This window comes from Felis catus, chromosome E3 (assembly GCF_018350175.1).
Source record: "Felis catus isolate Fca126 chromosome E3, F.catus_Fca126_mat1.0, whole genome shotgun sequence".
Taxonomy (NCBI): domain Eukaryota; kingdom Metazoa; phylum Chordata; class Mammalia; order Carnivora; family Felidae; genus Felis; species Felis catus.
The window spans coordinates 4304252-4321742 of NC_058383.1; the positions used below are offsets into that span (position 1 = coordinate 4304252).

The following is a 17491-nucleotide window of genomic DNA, read 5'->3' on the forward strand; positions in this document are numbered from 1 at the left end:
AGGGTGATGCCTTCCCCTCCCTCCCCCAGGAGGCAGGGCTTCATCAGCCCTGGGAAAGAAGGCGTCCTGCTCTGTGCGGCGTGGGCTCCTCTCCCAGCCGAGGTGCGTGCGAAACGCGAGGCGCTGTCAGAACGACGTGTTCCCGCACCACCTCCCCGCGGGACCGGTCCTGGCTGCGTGGAGGCCGCGCCCCGCCAGGAGTCCTGATGGGCCTCGCTGACGGGCACAGTGGTGGCGGCACCGGCCACCTCAGGGACGTTCTGCCGGGAAGTGCGGGAGCTGCCCGGGGAGATGTAGCGTGCCAGTGTCTCCGGAGCACGGGACGCCATCTCCTTTCTGCAGCTCCTGCCCACGGCAGGCGGGTAAGTGCCACCTGCTCCTGTCCCTCAGCCTCCCTGGGCTCGGCTTGCCGCAGAAGGCGAGAATCCAGGGGAACGGGGCCATTTGGCTGTGTTTTAGAAACTGGTGTTTGTTCTGAACAGGCAGTACCCGGCTCTGATCGGACATGGTTCTCGGCAGCCAGCGTGCACAGAGAGTCCATTATGAGCGGCGGTCGAGTTCCCGGGCCGACCTACAAAACCCATCTAGCCCGGGCCCCACAGGCCTCCCCGGCCACCGAACTCCCGCACAGCCTTGCTCCTGAGGAGGACCTGAGCCACAAGGGTCACGTTCCAGCTGCAGAAGCCACTCGGGACCACTAAATGCTGCTGTGTTACCCCGCTCAACGCTCAACAGGCCCTGTGAGGCAGGAAGTGCCACAGACCAGCTGTGTGGCTCAAGCAAGCTCCTTAATCCTCTGGGCCTCACTTTCCTCATCTGCAAAAGGGGACACTAATAGCTCTACTCCCGGGGTCGTTCAAAATGTCAAAGGAGTCAACACCTACGAGTGCGGGAAAAACAGCTGGCAGCCGTCACAAGTACACCAACAGGATCCAACAGCAGTCACTTCCTACAGTCCCTTCCTCTAGCTTCTGGAACACCTTCCCCCTCCATCTGCCGGCTCCCTGCCGCCCTGCCGGCTCCTGCTCCGTCGGCTTTGCTGATACTTCCTCCACCTCCTGACTGGGTGACCCCGGGCCCGGTCTGTGGTCTGCTTAGTCCCACGTGCTGGCTGGAGTCCACCGCCTCTCAAACTCTGGGACACACGTGCACAGCTGTGCCCCACAGCCTCCCCATCGCAGAGGATGACGACCGCATCAGCTCAAATGCTCGGGCCAAAAGCGTCAGCATCATCTGGACCCCTCCTTGACCCCTCCCACCCGCCCCACGTATCTGATCAATCAGCAAATTCTTGGGTCTCTCCCTGAACGTCTGACACGGCCTCCCCGACAGTGACAGCGCCCCTGCTCCTGCCCTGGCCCCAGTCTATTTCAGTACAGCGGTGTGACCTGCCCTTCTGCTCCCCTCCAGTCACACGGGCCCCTGGCTGCTCCCGAAACACCCGACACACCCCATCTCAGGACCCTGGCATTAACTCGGCTCTGTCCAACAAAACCTTGTGTGCAGACGGGAACAATCTCCATGTGTGTTCTGTCCATGGAAGCCACCAGCACATGCGGTTCCTGACCAGCTGAAATGTGGCTAATACCGCTGAGGAACTGTACGCTTGATTTGATTCCATTTTTACTCATTTAAAAGTAAGTGCCCGGCCGGCTCAGTCGGTTAAGCATCCGACTTCGGCTCAGGTCATGATCTCATGGCTCGGGGGTTTGAGCCCCGCGTCGGGCTCTGTGCTGACAGCTCAGAGCCTGGAGCCTGCTTTAGATTCTGTGTCTCCCTCTCTATCTGCCCCTCCCACACTCACACTCTGTCTCTCTCAAAAATAATAAACAAACAAACAAAAAAAAGAAGTAAGTCATGTGTGAGGTGCCTGGCTGGCTTAGTTGGAAGAGCATGCACCTTTTGACCTTCGGGCTTGTGAGTTCATGCCCTAGGTTGGGTGTAAAGATTACTTAAAGTAAACAAAACAAACAAGCAAACTTTAAAAAATAAATAAAGTGATTCGCAGACACTACCAACTGATGCGACTCGTTCTGCCTGGCCGGGGAATGTTCTTCCCAGGTTCTACTTTGCTAATGCAACTTCGTGAATTTTCTCAAATCTCACCTTCCTGGAATCCGCCACCTGCCCTCCAGCATCCCTCACCCTGCTCTCCTTTGTCCTCCCCGTCATCTGTTCTTCTCTAATAAACCACATTCTTCCCTCCGTGCACTGTTGGCCCACTTTCCCCACTGGAATGTAAGCTCCCCACAGACAAGGAGAGAATTCTATGCCTAGAACAGAACCCAGAATAACAGGTGTTCACATATTTGCTAGATGGAAAAAGAATTATCACGGGTCGGGGTGCCTGGGTGGCTCAGTTAAGCGTCTGAGTTTGGCTCAGGTCATGATCTCATGGTTCTTGAGTCTGAGCCCCACATCGGTCTCTGTGCTGACAGCTCAGAGCCTGGAGCCTGCTTTGGATTCTGTGTCTCCCTCTCTCTCTGCCCCTCCCCTGCTCATGCCTGCTCTCTCTCTTTCTCTCAAAAATAAATAAACATTAAAAAAAATTTTTTTTTAATTTTTTTTTCAACATTTATTTATTTTTGGGACAGAGCGAGACAGAGCATGAACGGGGGAGGGGCAGAGAGAGAGGGAGACACAGAATCGGAAACAGGCTCCAGGCTCCGAGCCATCAGCCCAGAGCCTGACGTGGGGCTCGAACTCACGGACCGTGAGATCGTGACCTGGCTGAAGTCGGACGCTTAACCGACTGCGCCACCCAGGCGCCCCAAAAAAATTTTTTTTTAAAGAAAGAATTATCGTATTACAGGTGCTAACCCTGTTCTGTAGGCCTTACAGGTACAAACTGCTTTGCTCTCACCAGCCCCACTTTACAGGTGGAGGATCTAGGAGCAGGGTGAGGCAGGCAGAGCCAATCCAAAGGGGGCCTGTGTTAGGCGTCCAGCAGCCCAGGGAGCCGGCAGCACCTGCCATGTCCAGGTAGCCCCACAGGCAGCAGACATGTAACGCTGTGGACATGAGGTAGGCATTTGAGGGAGAGATTCTGACTACTTTGACTTATTAAATTAGGTGCTGTATTTTACTTAATTTCATTTTCATCAACTTCCGTTTTTATCAAACACTCCCGGACGATGACCAAACACTCCCCAACAGCACGGCCAGAAAAGGCACAATGTTTAATGGGTTGGCAAGAAAGAAAAAAGAAAAAAAAAAAAAAAAAAAAAAAAAAAACCCTGATCACAAAGAGGAGAGATCCAGAAATACCTTGACTCAGAATTTAGTGAAATTAGAACTCAGGTGTTCACCCACCCCCAATTTTAGGGAATGTTCAATTCCTCCTAATCTCAAGACTCCCAACAGGTTAACAGGGTTGCAGACCCGGGGAGTTTTCTGTTTGCTAAATATATATCAGGACCCATCTGCAGCTTTGAGCAAAATGTGGCCCGCTGACCGCACGCCGATCACCGCTCCTTCCAGAAAGGCCAGCGATGTGACGGCAAAGGCCCAAGAAGAAGCAAGGTGGGACAAGGCACTGGACAGAGAAGGACCAGTGGAGGAGGGAGCAGATTCTTGCTGCTGCAGATACAGAGGCCAAAAGACAGGCATCCAAGCCTCTGACGTCAGACAGGCCCGTCCCGTGAGAACAGTGGTGGAGGGGGCCGCCCGCTGCAGCCAGGGCCCCTCCTCCGTCCCCGGCGGCTGATGCCACACCCCAACCCGGCAGGAGAGGTGCCCAAGCCAGAGAAATTAACAGAGAGGATGGAATTTGGGCCACAAGGCAGAGGTGGGCAGGAAGAGGGACGTCAGGGGGTGGCAGGAAGTAAAGAGCAGGCCTGCGGTCCTCGCTCCTCCCAGCCCACCCGGGCACTCCGCACCTGCAGCAGGACAGAGGGTCCCAACGGTCCCTGCAATGGGAACAGCAACGCTGCCCATCGAGCGTCCTTAACCGTTTCGTGACGTCTTGTATCACCTCTGGGCAAGGCCGAACGTGGCTGGGGAGGCCACAGCCAGAGCCAGGCACACACCGCACCTCGAAGTTCCCGGGAAGTTAACTTTGACTCGGGTCTAAACCAGGGGGTTCTAACAACTCAGCATTACGATTCTCGAAGCAAGGGTAACTGGAACGCACGGGACACGGCATGAACAACTGCCCCCTCCCCAAATACGGGGTTCCGTGGACACTCGGGCTAACGACCGAAGCCGCACATCCAGGGTGTGTGGATCCGACACGGCGGGAAAAACACCGAGGCCTACTCACCCCGCTCTGCCGGGTCGGATCCTGGGATTCTCACCCCCGACGGCAGGGCCTCAGGAGCCGCAGTGTGGATCGCGCTTGGAGGGAGAGTGGACAGACGGCAGGCACAGCCTGCAGAGGACCCCTAGAAAGCTCCAGAGCGGGAGCGGCCAAGCCCTCAGCCGGCTCCATTTCCTGTCAGAGGACGCCTTCTGAGGGGAAAGTGGAAGCCTGCAAAGGCACAGTGGTTTCCATTTGGCACGACCCGGGGCCAAGGTCAAGCTCTGGAGTTCGACTGAGCTGGGTGAACCTCAGCTCCTCCTTCAAGCTTCCACTACTTGGTCTGTGAAATGGGAACGATGAAGGGCTGTCACGGGGACTAGACGGTGCCTGACAGCCCCTGGCTTAGCACCTGGCACTCGGCAAAAACACAGAGTGCGCGCTGACCACTGTGGGGACAGTGACACACACACACGCCTCAGTGCTCCTGCTCTCACGCCACCCACCAGCCACCCCACAGCCCCAGCCTGACCGGGAGACCAGCTGAGTGACCGGAGCCCGGCCGCTACATCCTCCCCAACCTGAAGCCCAGCAGAGCTGACATCCGCCCCACCATACCTTCCAGTAGATTCTGGGAAACAGTGTGATTTTTCAAGCTCAGTGCAATTTTTCAAGATCAGATCTGTCAAGATTTTCAAACATGTCTCAGGTCAACAAAGGCTTACCCTGTATTTATTTTTTTAAGTTTATTTTATTTTATTTTTAAAGCTTATTTATTTATTCTGAGGTGGGGGAGAGAAGTGGGGGAGGGAGAGAGAGAGAGAGAGACGGAGAGAGAGAGACAGAGAGACAGAGAGACAGAGAACCTCAAGCAGGCTCCACACTGTCAGCCCAATGCAGGGCTCAAACTCATGAAACTGTGAGATCACGACCTGAACCGAAATCAAGGGCCGACGCTTAACCCGCTGAGCCGCCCGGGCACCCCCAAAGGCTTACCCTTTCAATGCTCACAAGAACCCCCCTCTCTCCACGGCTCAATTCAGCGAGAGTCCGCTGTGTCTGGACTCTTAGGACAGCAGCCTGGGTGGGTCCTGCCCCTCACCCTCTCCTCTCTCAGATCGGCCCGCCACCTCGCTCCGGGCCACTGTCACCTGCCTACAGCAAGCACCGCCCCCTTTCAGGGCCCCTGTCTCCGGCTCCTCCAGTCCAGGCGGATGCCAGGGGGGCCTTTCCCAGCTGGAGACGGGACTGCTCCCTGCGCCGGCTCTAGTGCGTTCACCTCACCTGGCTGCCCGCCCCACCTCACCTGTGCTTTTGAGCACCCGGTGTGTTGGCAAGACCCCGGGGCCCCAGCACATGCCGCCTGCTTTTCCAGAAAGCCTTGGCCTCGAGTCTCCTCCCAGCGCCCTCTGACTCTTGGCTTCAAAAAGCACACAGTCGGACGGAAAGCCCCGAGTTCGGCTCCTGGCAGCACCCCTCACCAGCTCCGCTACGTGGGGCAACAGCCGCCTCCTGGGGTCGTCGCGAGGACTGACCAGGACCGCGCACACAGCGGCATCTTCTAGAGCAACCACTCAAACGACCGCAGCGATGCGGACACGCCTGCCTCCCGCCCCGGCCTCCGCCCCCTGCTGCCTCCCTGAGTCCCGTCACCGCGCACAAGCCCCGGTCGGGCCCCACCGCCCCCCGGGCCCTCAGCCGCTAGAGGACAGCCCGCCTCTCCTCCACCCCGGCAGACGGGCAGCAGGTACGCGAACGTCTGCCACGCGAGGGCCCGAGCCGCTCACGTCCCCCCGCCGCCTCTCAAGCCTCCGAAGGGCCAGCGGCGGCCACGGCGGAGCCGCCAGGCCCCCTCACCTGAGGTCCTTCAGCCGCTTGCAATGCTTCAGCATGTCCGAGAGGGCGGACGTGTAGACCACCTTCCCCATCAGGCCCAGGTTGGCCAGCGACAGGGACTGCAGCTGCTGGCACTGCAGGCCGATGCTGACCAGCCCGGAGCCCGTCAGGATGCCGGGCAGCTGGGCCAGCGTCAGGTGCCTCAGGAAGGCCAGCTGGCCGACGGCGGCCACCTCCGAGTCCCCGACGCTCTGCGCCCGGCTGCAGGGCGGGAGGGAGTTGCGGATGGCGGGCTCGTTGCGCGGCATGGCGGAGGAGAAGCTGGACCCGATGAGCTCGAGGCGTTCCAGAAAGGGCACGTTCTTCAGCAGGGCCCAGAACACGGAGGAGGGCTGGGGGGCCGCCTGCCCCGGGAGGGGGCCGGAATACGACTGCACGCCGATGCGCACCTTCTTGCCGAAGCCGCGGGGCACGGCGTGCGGGGCGGGCTGGGCCGGGGCGCGGTCGGCCCGCGGCGCCGCCTCGGCCACGGAGCACACGGGCAGGGACAGGGAGCGCAGGCGGCGCAGCCGGGCCAGCAGCTGGCAGAGGTGGCGGCCCGGGCCGTCGGCGCTGTGGTGGTGGGCGGCCGACAGGTTGAGGTGCTGCAGGTTGTGGCAGGACGCCACGAGCGTCTCCAGGATGCCGCTGTCGATATCGTCCTCCGCCTTGCGGAGCAGCGAGTCCGGGGACAGGCAGTGCACGCAGCCGCTGAGGTTCAGGCTGGCCAGGCTCCGCAGGTCCCTCCCGCCGTTGATGACCCGCTGGATCAGGTGGCCGCCGGACAGGGCGCAGCGGCTGAAGCTGAAGTAGAAGGGGTTGTTGAACTTCATGTGCTGGAGGAGGGACGAGCCGTTGAGCCAGGACTTGGGCAGCTGCAGGGCGTCCAGCGCGACGTTGCGGGCCATGGAGTCCAGGAGGTTCTTGGTGGCCCCGCTCTCCGCGAAGCTGCCGGGCACGGAGATGAGGAAGGCGTGGAGGTTCTCGGGCGTGCGGTCGCTGAGCACGGCCAGGTAGAGCCGCACCACCTCCTGGTTGATGTAGCCGGGCGCCAGGCGCGCGTAGAACACCCGCAGGTTCTGGTAGTGGGGCACGTTGCTCTGGCCCACCATGAGCTGGCCCGACAGGACGGCGCCCTCCCGCGTGCGGTCGAGGATCTCGAAGTAGAGCAGCAGCTTCTCGAGGCTGGTGCAGCAGGGCACCACGCCGTACGAGGGCGTGTACAGCGTCTGCTTGAGCTCCCGCACGCGGCTCAGCGTGGCCTTGCACTCGCCGCTCAGCTGGCCGGCATCGAAGCCGGGGCTCACGTCGATGGCCAGGGAGCGCAGGTGCTGCAGGGCCGACAGCATCTTGGAGAGGCGCACGGAGGTCAGGTGGCAGCCCGACAGATTGACCTTCACCAGGCCGCGGCAGCGGGCGACGTGCTCGATGGTGGCGCCCGACAGCCAGTAGCAGCCGGCCATGTTGAGCTGCTGGATCTCGCGGCCGATCTCCTTCACCACCTGCTTCACCTTGTCCTCGCTCGCCTGTGGGACGGGACGGGACGGGACGGGACGGGACGGGACGGGGAGGGGCGGGGAGGAAGGAAAGGGGCTGAAGGCACCGGGGCGGCTCCTTCCCCCTCATCCCTCGGCCCACACCCTCCCCCTCAGCAGTGGACAACCCGGAGCCACAAGGGGCCCGGCAGGGGCTCTGTGCTCCAGCAGAGGAGGGACACCGGAGGGGAGAGCCGGCCCCTGCCTCCCCTCCCACCAGGCCTACCGGAAGCCAGCAGTCGAGAACCCCCAGCTGGGCGCGAATGTAAGCCGGTGCAGCGGGTGTGGAAAAGTGTGGCGGTGCCTCCTTAAGCTAAAGCCAGGGTTACCATGAGACCCAGCAACTCCACCAAGGGAACGGAAGACACAGGGACTCAATCCGTGCCCGTCACGCACACGGCAGCACTACCCACAGCAACAACGGGTGGCAACAGCCCAAACGTCCACCAACAGACAAAGGATAAACAAAACGCGGTCTACGCACGCAAAGGAGTACCATTTGGCCACACGGTGACGCTCTGACACGTGCCACAACATGGTGAACCTGGAGGACGTGACGCTAGGTGAAACAGGCCAGTCCGAGAAGATCCCATGGTGTGTGACTCCACTCACAGGAAATACCCACAATAGGCAAATTCACAAACGGAAAGCAGAGCAGAAGTTACTAGGGGCTGGGGAAAGGGGCATGGGGAGTCACCGCTTAACGGATCCAGAGTTTCCGTTCAGGGTGATGGAAAAGTTCCGGAAACACTGACGATGTTTGCACGACACCACAGAGGTAATCCTGCGTACCGGACAGTATGGTGCACTTAAAACCGGTGAAGACGGTAAGTGTTATTATGTGATGCGGGGGGTGGGGTTCGAATCACGTGATGAAGTCGTGGCCTGGAAACCCGACCTGGCTGTCGCTGCCCTTTACATCGTAAGCATTTTCACATCATTAGATATTCCTCAAAAATATTCCTCACCGCTTAGGTGAGCCACATTACGTCTGGTCACGGAAGCCAGCCGCCGACAGCTGCCCGTCCCGGCTGTGCCAGCAAGGCCTTCAGAAACCACACTGCCTCAAGCACCCGCGCACGTCACGTTCGTGCATCCCGATCACTGCTCTAAGCTAAACTCGCACACACACAGCCGCTCAGGGGCAGGACACACGCATCAGAAATGCTCCAGACACACTGTGCCGGGGCAGATGCCCTTCCCTCTACAGGAAAGAACGCTCACAGGCAGGAAGCCTGACCCTGACTCTGGGGAGTGGGCTCAGCTGCCCCCACCCCCACCCCCAGCAGAGAGGGGCACAGTGCATTCTCCCGTAAAGAGCCAAGCTCTGGAGGGGCCTCACTCTGGGTTCAAATGCACAGCTTCACAACAACAGTAAGGAAACCTTCCCACAGTCTCCTAAAACTTGGGTCTAGGTCAAGTCCTCTATTTTTATCTTTAAGATATGTCGTCAGTTGACTTTCAACAAAAGTTGCAAGGCAATCATACAAAAGAATGAAACCTTGCCATTTGTGACAACATGGATGGATCTAGATGGTTTAATGCCGAGGGAAATAAGTCAAATACCGCATGATTTCACTCATATGTGAATTTAAAGAACAAAAAAGCAGGGGTGCCTGGGTGGCTCGGTCAGTTAAGCGTCCAACTCTTGGTTTTGGCTCAGGACATGATCTCGTGGTCGGTGGGTTCGAGCTCCACATCTTTGCTGATAGTGCAGAGCCTGCTTGGGATTCTCTCTCTCCCTCTCTGCCCCTCACCTTCTCACTCTCACACAAAAATAAATAAAACATTTTCTTTTTAATTTTAAAAAATAGGGGTGCCTGGGTGGCTTAGTCAGTTAAGCATCTGACTTTCTGCTCCAGTCATGATCTCATGGCTTGTGGGTTCAAGCCCTGCATCAGGCTCTGTGCTGACAGCTCAGAGCCTAGAGCCTGCTTCAGATTCTGAGTCTCCTTCTCTCTCTCTCTGCCCCTTCCCCCGCTCACATTCTGTCTCTCTCTCTCTCTCTCTCAAAATAAATAAACTTAATAATAATAATAATAGTCAATTTTTTTAATTAAAAAATAAAGAAATAAAAGAAACAAAAGAGCAAAGGCAAAAGAGACAGGCAGACAGACAGACAAACCAAGAAACAGACTCTTAAGTACAGAGAACGAACTGATAACTGATGGTGACCTGAGGGGAGGGGATGGGGAAATGAGAGAAAGAGGTGACGAGGGTTAAGGAGCACACTTGTCATGATGAGCACAGGGTGACGTATGGAAGTGTTGAATCACTAAATCGTACACCTGAAACTAATATAACACTGTATGTTAACTATACTGGAATTGAATATATACAGAATAAAAAAAAATTACAGGGCGATTTAACAAGGAAAGGACGACCCTGTCGATAAGTGATGTTGCAACCGTGAGGAGCCGCATGCAAAAAAAGGAGCCCTCGATCCCTACCTCACACCACATACAGAGATGAACACAACAGGGATTGGACGCATAACAGAAGAGCGAAAGCTGTAAGACTTCTGTAAGACAACAGCAGAAAATCTTCACGACCTCAGGTCTAACAAAATTTTCTTCAACAGAAATGCGAAACACGAACTCAGAAAAAAAAATCAATAAATTGTACTTCAACTTAAATTCAAACACTTACGCTCTCAAAAGATCCTGTTAAAAAAAGAGGAAAAGCAAGCCAGACTGCAAGAGAAAGTACGACACAGGCACCCGACAAGGGACGCAGAGTACGTGAGAACTCCTGTAACTCCACGAGAAGAAGCCCTACACAGCTGCTTCAGCCCCGGACGGAAACAGCACTGCTGCCATCCCAGCGCCCTTCCCCCCCGCGACGCCAGGTGAAAAGGCACAAGGCGATGCCCGCCCTGGCCGTCAGAGAGCGGCCTGGCGGGAAGGTCCTGGCGGGAAGGTCGCGCAGCAGCTGAAACCCGGCACGCGGCTGCTGGGGGGCGAGATGGGGCCTCCCCCGCACCACCGAAGTGCCAGCACCCGCCGCGGACCCGGCAGCGCGCTCCTGGGGTACCTGCCGGGAGGTCGGCCTCCCTCCCAGCACCACATCCACCCAGCCTGCGCCCTCCCCCCGGGGGCCACACTGACCGCGCCTTCCGGTCTCTAGCTTTTATCACCTAACCATGTGTCTCGGAGGTTGAGCAGGTCAGGACTCGGAGCTCCCACCTTCTTTGTCACCAGCCGCACGGCGCCCCCCTGCCAGGCTGTGCCGGTCCTCGGAGGCGCACGTGGGCCGTCCCCATCCCCGCCCGCGGGCCAGCACCACCTCGCGACCCACGCCTCACCTCATAGTCCTTCTGCAGCAGCACCGTGTGGGTAAGGCTCTTGTCCAGGCACAGAACTGCAAGCTTCCGGCAGGTGCGCCGGACGTTCAGGACCAGGTCTGTGCTGGGCACGTGGCTCAGGATGTGCAGGAGGATCTCATCCGAGAAGCCGAGAAGGTGGGCGCCCACCGCCATAGTGGCTGCTGCAGGGGGCGCGTCGCCCTCGTTGGACGTGTCCTGTAGATAAGGGGAGGCGGGGAGAAAGACACCGAATTCCCACGGGATCCCTGAGGCGGCCTTCAGCCTGGCCTCCTCGGCCAAGGACAGATGCCAAGGGAAGCCGTCAGCACAGTCTGTAGGAAAGAAGGTACTTTCACCAAAACCCTTACCTGCGGAGCCAGAGCCCGTGCCATTCAACACCCCCTTTCGCATCTGCACACCAGGGTCTCTCCTCAAAAGAGAGGCAAAATGAAATTGCAATTTTTTTCCAAATGTAAGAGACCGTTCCCACTAAAGGTCTCCCATCAAGCCCGCCATGTTGCGGACTCCACTTCTGACCATCGGCCCACGTTCTCCATTTGGGAAGGAGGCTCTTCTCCCGCTCCCCCCAGCCTCACGCTATATTCTTAACATGCTCGGGTAGCAGGAGTCTATCAAGAAACAATAGAGGTGGGAAAAATAAATAAATAAATAAATAAGAGGCGCGCCTGGCGGGGGGGGCGGGCGGTTCATCCAGTTAAGTGTCCGACTCTCGATTTCGGCTCAGGTCATAATCTCATGGTTCCTGGGTTCGAGCCCCACATCGGGCTCCGTGCTGACAGCACAGAGCCTGCTTGGGATTCTCTCTGTCTCCCTCTCTTTCTGCCCCTCCCCCCCTCAAGCTCTCACTCTCAAAATAAACATTAAAAAAAAAAAGCCAACGAAGACTGGGGATAACAACAGTGTCTTCACCTGTTGGGGTTGCTGGGATGGGCGTCAGGCCCTCAAACAGTGGCAGACAGCAGCTCTTGCCAGCACTGCCATTAAGGAAGGGCAGTATAGTCCTTTTAAAGAAGAAATCGCACCTCCTAGACCGACGTCTTTACATTGCCGAGGCTACTACTAGATGATGGGAACTGCACGATTTACCCCCACTTATCACACCATCTGGCTAGAAACTCGGATCAGTACTTCCCGTAAGATGTCCACACATTTCACTGTGTTTCTGTAAATACCTGCAAAAGGTTTTCTTCCGTGACGGGGGCCTCCCACCTCTCCTGGGCTGATGTGTACAACCCAGGGGGAGAGGGGGCTCACCCTTCATCGGTGTGACAGGAAATTCCCAAGTCAAGGGCAAAGGGACTGGAGGCTCTCAGGGGAGCCCATGGTGGGGAGGGATCCCCGTATCTTCCCGGCACTTCCCAGAAGGGATCCTCTTGCCTCTAAAGCATCCTCACCGAAGGGGTGCCTGTCTGACCGCTCCCAGGAGAGGGCACCCAGGATTATTTCCACCGCCTGTCTCCAAGCCCCCCTCCTCCAACCAGACTTTTCTTCTGTACAGATGTGCACCGATGGAAGCCCTGAGACCTGGAGAGCCCTGCTGCTGCCGTGGCAACCGTGAAGTCTGGGAAGGGAGAGCCTGCCTGCACACCCCACACAGCCTCCAGGGCTCTCCCGGGCTCTGTGACTGGAGCCCCCTTCTCCGTCCCGCCAAGTGTTCCCCAGGCCTGGGAAAGGGTTTCCGCAAACATTTCCCACGGTGGAACAGCACGGGCCCTTCCCATGTGCCTTCACTGCCCCCCTTTCCAACTGAGGTGCCTTCGATCCTGTCCCCCTCCTCCCACGGTTTGTGAGGGTAGACGACAGCCGTCAGACCCAAGTCCGCGGTGCTCTGGGTCGCTGTATTCTGGGGCTAGTGTTCTCAACCATTAGTGACTTTCCGTAGCTCGGCGCGTCCCAGAGCCAATCATAGGGATCACCCAGGCATGTATTACAAGTGATGATTCCCAGGGGCGCCTGGGTGGCTCAGTTGTTTAAGCATCTGTCTTCAGCTCAGGTCATGATCTCATGGTTCGTGGGTTCGAGCCCCACGTCGGGCTCTGTGCTGACAGCTCAGAGCCTGGAGCCTGCTTCACATTCTGTGTCTCCCTCTCTCTCTGACCTTCCCCCATTCATGCTCTGTCTCTCTCTGTCTCAAAAATGAATAAACGTTAAAAAATTTTTTTTAAATAAATAAATAAAAATAAGCAAAAAGACTTAAAAATATTTTTAAAAATAAAATAAAATGTAAGGGGGAAAAAGAGTTTTATGCACTTTTCCGAATGTAACATTTCACACAAAAAAAATTTTAAGCAAAGACAAAACAAAACAAAAAAACAAAACCTTAGGCAGAATTAAGTACTGAAACTTCAGTACCTGCCCCAAAATCATCCCCTCCCAGATGTTCACATTGGGCAGCCCAAGAAATCATAGGTCTCACAAATCAACTGAAGAGGTGTCTGGAATGATCTAAATAAGTCAAGGGGAGAGAGAGATGAAACAAGGATGGTCATGTGTTAACAGCTATTAACTCTGGGCAATGGGAGGGCACCTGGCTGGCTCGGTTGGTGGAACATGTGACTCTTGATCTTGGAGTTGTGAGTTCAAGCCCCACACCGGGCATAAAACTTACTTAAAAAAAACAAACAAAGAGGGGTGCCTGAGTAGCTCAGTCGGTTAAGCGTCTGACTTTGGCTCAGATCGTGATCTTGCAACTCGTGAGTTCGAGCCCCGCACTGCACTCCTCACTGGCAGTACAGAGCCTGCTTGGGATTCTCTCTCTCTCTCTCTCTCTCTCTCTCTCTCTCTCTCAGATAAATAAATAAACTTAAAAAGAAAAAAAGGGGGGCGCCTGGCTGGCGCAGTCGGTTAAGCGTCCGACTTCAGCCAGGTCACGATCTCGCGGTCGGTGAGTTCGAGCCCCGCATCAGGCTCTGGGCTGATGGCTCAGAGCCTGGAGCCTGTTTCCGATTCTGCGTCTCCCTCTCTCTCTGCCCCTCCCCCGTTCATGCTCTGTCTCTCTCTGTCCCAAAAATAAATAAACGTTGAAAAAAAAATAAAAAAAAAAGAAAAGAAAAGAAAAAAAAAGAAAAGAAAAGAAAAGAAAAAAAAAAAGAAAAGAAAAAAAGGAACACTAAATGCAAAAAAAAAACATTTTTTTCAATAACTGGCCAATGGATCTAACAGAAAGGCTCATTATAGCACTCTTTCATGATGTAAAATTGTAAAATGTAGCATATTTTACATCATAAAACCTTTGTTAAACCACAACACCAGTCTCAAGAGGTGCACAATTCTATGGGTTTCCATAAATTTTCTGTCCCACTTCTCAGGTCTCTGTTTCTCTTAGCAATTTCTAGAATGTCCCCTGTCTGCCTCGTGCCTCTAAGCCTTTCCACAAGCTGTTTCCCTCCACCAGACAGGCCACCACACAGGAAAACTGCTCCTGTCAGAACTTTGGCTCAAATGCAACGAAGCCCTCCCAGCATCCGGCACCCCGCTTACCTCACCCTCACCGTGTTCATCCACCGCTGGACCAGGTACCCTCCTCCCCTCACCCCAGCCTCATCGGATGACGCTTATCTCCTCACTAGGCCAGGAATGGCTCCTGAACGGGGATCGTTTTTTAATTTCCAAGAGTTAAAAAAACACCGAACCAGGTGAGGCCACGGACCACGGCTTCAGAATCATGTGAAGCATTACAAAAACCGCAGACCACTACTCCCAGAAACTCTGGAAGCCATCCTGGGCATCTGCATTTTAAAGCCAGTAATGAGGGGCGCCTGGGTGGCTCAGTCGGTTAAGCATCCGACTCTTGATTTCTGCTCTGGTCATGACCTCTCGGTCGGTCGTGAAACTTGAGCCCCACATCAGGCTCTGCACTGACGGCGTGGAGGTTGCATGGGATCTTCTATTTCCCTCTGCCCCTCTCCTCTGTTCGCCTGTGCACATGCGCACTCCCTGTCTCTCTCACACAAAAATAAACTTAAAAAAATAAAAATAAAAACAAACACCTTTCAAAGCCAGTAATGACTTTCGAAATCAGACCACCTCATCTGGAATCCTACAGTGAGGATAGCTGCACAACCATGTGACTATGTTTTTCAAAACCACTCTGGGGCACCTGGTTGGTTCAGTTGGTAGAGCATGCAACTCTTGATCTCAGTGTTGTGAGTTCAAGCCCCACGTTGGGCATAAAGCTTACTTTAAAAAGATAAACAAATTTAAAGCTGTGGAATTTATTTATTTACTTACTTACTTATTTATTTTTGAGAGAGTGCAAGCAGGGGAGGGGCAGACAGAAGGGGACAGAGGATCTGAAGCAGGTTCTGTGCTGACAAGCTGACAGCAGCGGGCCAGATGTAGGGCTCCAACCCACGAACCACCGTGAGATCATGACCTGAGCCCAAGTCTGACGCTCAACCGACTGAGCCACCCAGGCGCCCCCTAACACTGTGAATTTCATGGTATGTGAACTATATATCAACAAATAATCAACAGACCATCCCAGAAGGGACCTTGATTTCCACACCCAGGGTAGAAAGAGACGGCCCTCTCTCCTCTCAAGAGCCGCCCACAAAGCAACGAGAGAGGCCTCACTGGCCAGGTCGCTTCAAGGAACACAGGGGCCTTTGTGCCAGCCCCCCGGGGCCCCGCAAGTACACACAATTACCTGAATCTGTTAACACAGCCAGGCTACCCCACAACTCTTCCTTTTAGAGCTGCAGCTTTCCAGCCCTTCAATCCTCCCACCAGTCTGCAGGTATGTCCCACAGTCCCACACCGTCCTTCTCAATCAAGGGGCCACTTCTAAGCCTAATTCACTTCAAAGGAAGAGGCGCTGTCACCAACACCCAGCCCCGTTCGAAAAACACTTGAACCTCTGACTCCAGTTCCCCAGAGCCTAGGTAAGCCCCTAAGACAGGAAGCGCACTCAAGGGTCCAAGTCCCACGTGCTACATATACACACAGGTGCACACAAATACACATAAAGAAAGGCAGGAAGCAACAATAGGAAAGACACTAGTCAGAGTCCGAACCCCCATACCTCGGTATGCAGATAAAATACCTTGCACCACATTACAGGGACTCAGACCCAGACTTGTGGAGCGCTGGGGAAGGAATTCTGGGCTAAGTCAGAAGTCTCCCAGGTGAAATGGCCCTTCCTCCATTACCCCCCAAGTCACACAAGCAGGCACAGAGCAAAGTGCTGAAAAGGACTGAAACTGAGCATTCAAAGATAGAGGATGGGGTGCACAGCGGGCATGGAAGAGGAAAGTCTCATAGCTCCAAGGGCTGAGCCCAGGTACATGGGAAAAGGGCCTGAGAGGCCTAGAGGAGCCTGGAAACTCTGGGGGCGCAGAGGAGGGGAAGAACTCTGGCGATCACGACTGCGGGGCTGGGAAAGGGCTGGAAAACCCAAGGAGGAGAGAGCTTGTGCCTTCGGAACGGAGTGGTGAGGACCCGGGAGGGATGGGGGCGGGATGAGGCAAGGATGGGGCAGGGGGCAAGGCCAAGACAGGGATGGGAAGGACCCGGCGAGGCCGAGGCCAGGGTCGGGGCAGGAAGGACCAAACAGGGCAGACGCCAGGGCTGGGGTGGAAAGGGCCAAGCGGCACCGAGCTGGGGGTCGAGGTCGGGACGGGAAGGATGGAGCGGGATAGGCGGCTGGATGGAAAGGACGCAAGGGGACCGGGGAGAGATGGGAAGGCCCGAGCGAAGCCAAGGCCGCGCGGCAGGAAGGGGAGCGGAGAGAGGCGCCGGCCGTACCTCTCCGGAGCTGGCCATGTCGAAGGCGGGCGGGGCCGCGGCCGCGGGAGCCGCAGCCCCAAGGCCTCCCCCTGGCCCGCCAGGGATGCTCAAAGCCGGCGCGTCCGCGACTCCACAGAGACCCCGGGAGGGGGCGGGGGCTCCAGCCACTTCCGGCGCCTGCTTACGCACTTCCTCTCGCCAGTCGGCCTGTCCCGCGCGGCCGCCATGTTGGGTGCGGCGCCCGTGCCAGCGGTCCTGCTAGGGCGCGGGGTGAGCCCGAGAGGACCCCGTCAGCTCAGCCGCAGCTGGCTCTCTGGCCTGGCTCCTTTCCCCCTCCTCTGCTCTCTGCAGGCTCCTTTCCAGCCCCACTGGCCTCTTCCTGTCCGGGCAGCACTCTCCTGCCTCCAGGCCTTGGCCTTTGCGTCCCCATGCCTGCAAGAACCACCCGCGGGGAGCGGGGACCCTGCCCACCGAGCACAAAACAGCCTCCCCTCCTCCACGTCCTCACATTCCCACACCTAAATTTGCTCCTTATCCGGTATTTTTTCTTCATAGCTGTTTGCACTGTCTGACCTACTGTGTCTTTCTCTTTTCTTTTTTCTTTGTTGTTCTCTTCCTGTACTCAGGGGCAGGGATTCCAGGTACCTAGGATGCTGCCTGACGCGTAATAGGCACTGAATAAAGACTTGCTGGGTAAATGAACAGGTGGCTGATGTGCCCTCACCCCTTAACGCTTTGTATATAGAAATCATTTACTCATAAAAATCCGTGGGGAAAAACTGGGGTCAGAAT

At 56.2% G+C, this 17491-nt stretch overlaps 1 protein-coding gene across 5 annotated transcripts in view; it reads right to left on the reverse strand.

Moving 5' to 3' along the window:
- The window catches only part of FBXL18 (F-box and leucine rich repeat protein 18), an 86246-nt gene extending 69360 nt beyond the window's left edge, over window positions 1–16886 (reverse strand). The window contains exons 1-3 of one of the 5 annotated variants that reach the window (XM_045047426.1): window positions 16718–16881; window positions 10952–11167; window positions 6095–7638 (exon numbers count right to left, since the gene is read on the reverse strand). In XM_045047426.1, the coding sequence (XP_044903361.1) occupies window positions 6095–7638; window positions 10952–11167; window positions 16718–16735 (1778 nt within the window). In that variant the 5' untranslated portion in view covers window positions 16736–16881. Of the gene's footprint in view, window positions 1–6094; window positions 7639–10951; window positions 11168–16717 lie in introns of all 5 variants that reach the window. The other 4 variants (XM_019820392.3, XM_011290431.4, XM_023246819.2 and 1 more) reach the window with 4 other exon arrangements.
- Window positions 16887–17491: the final 605 nt, after the last annotated feature.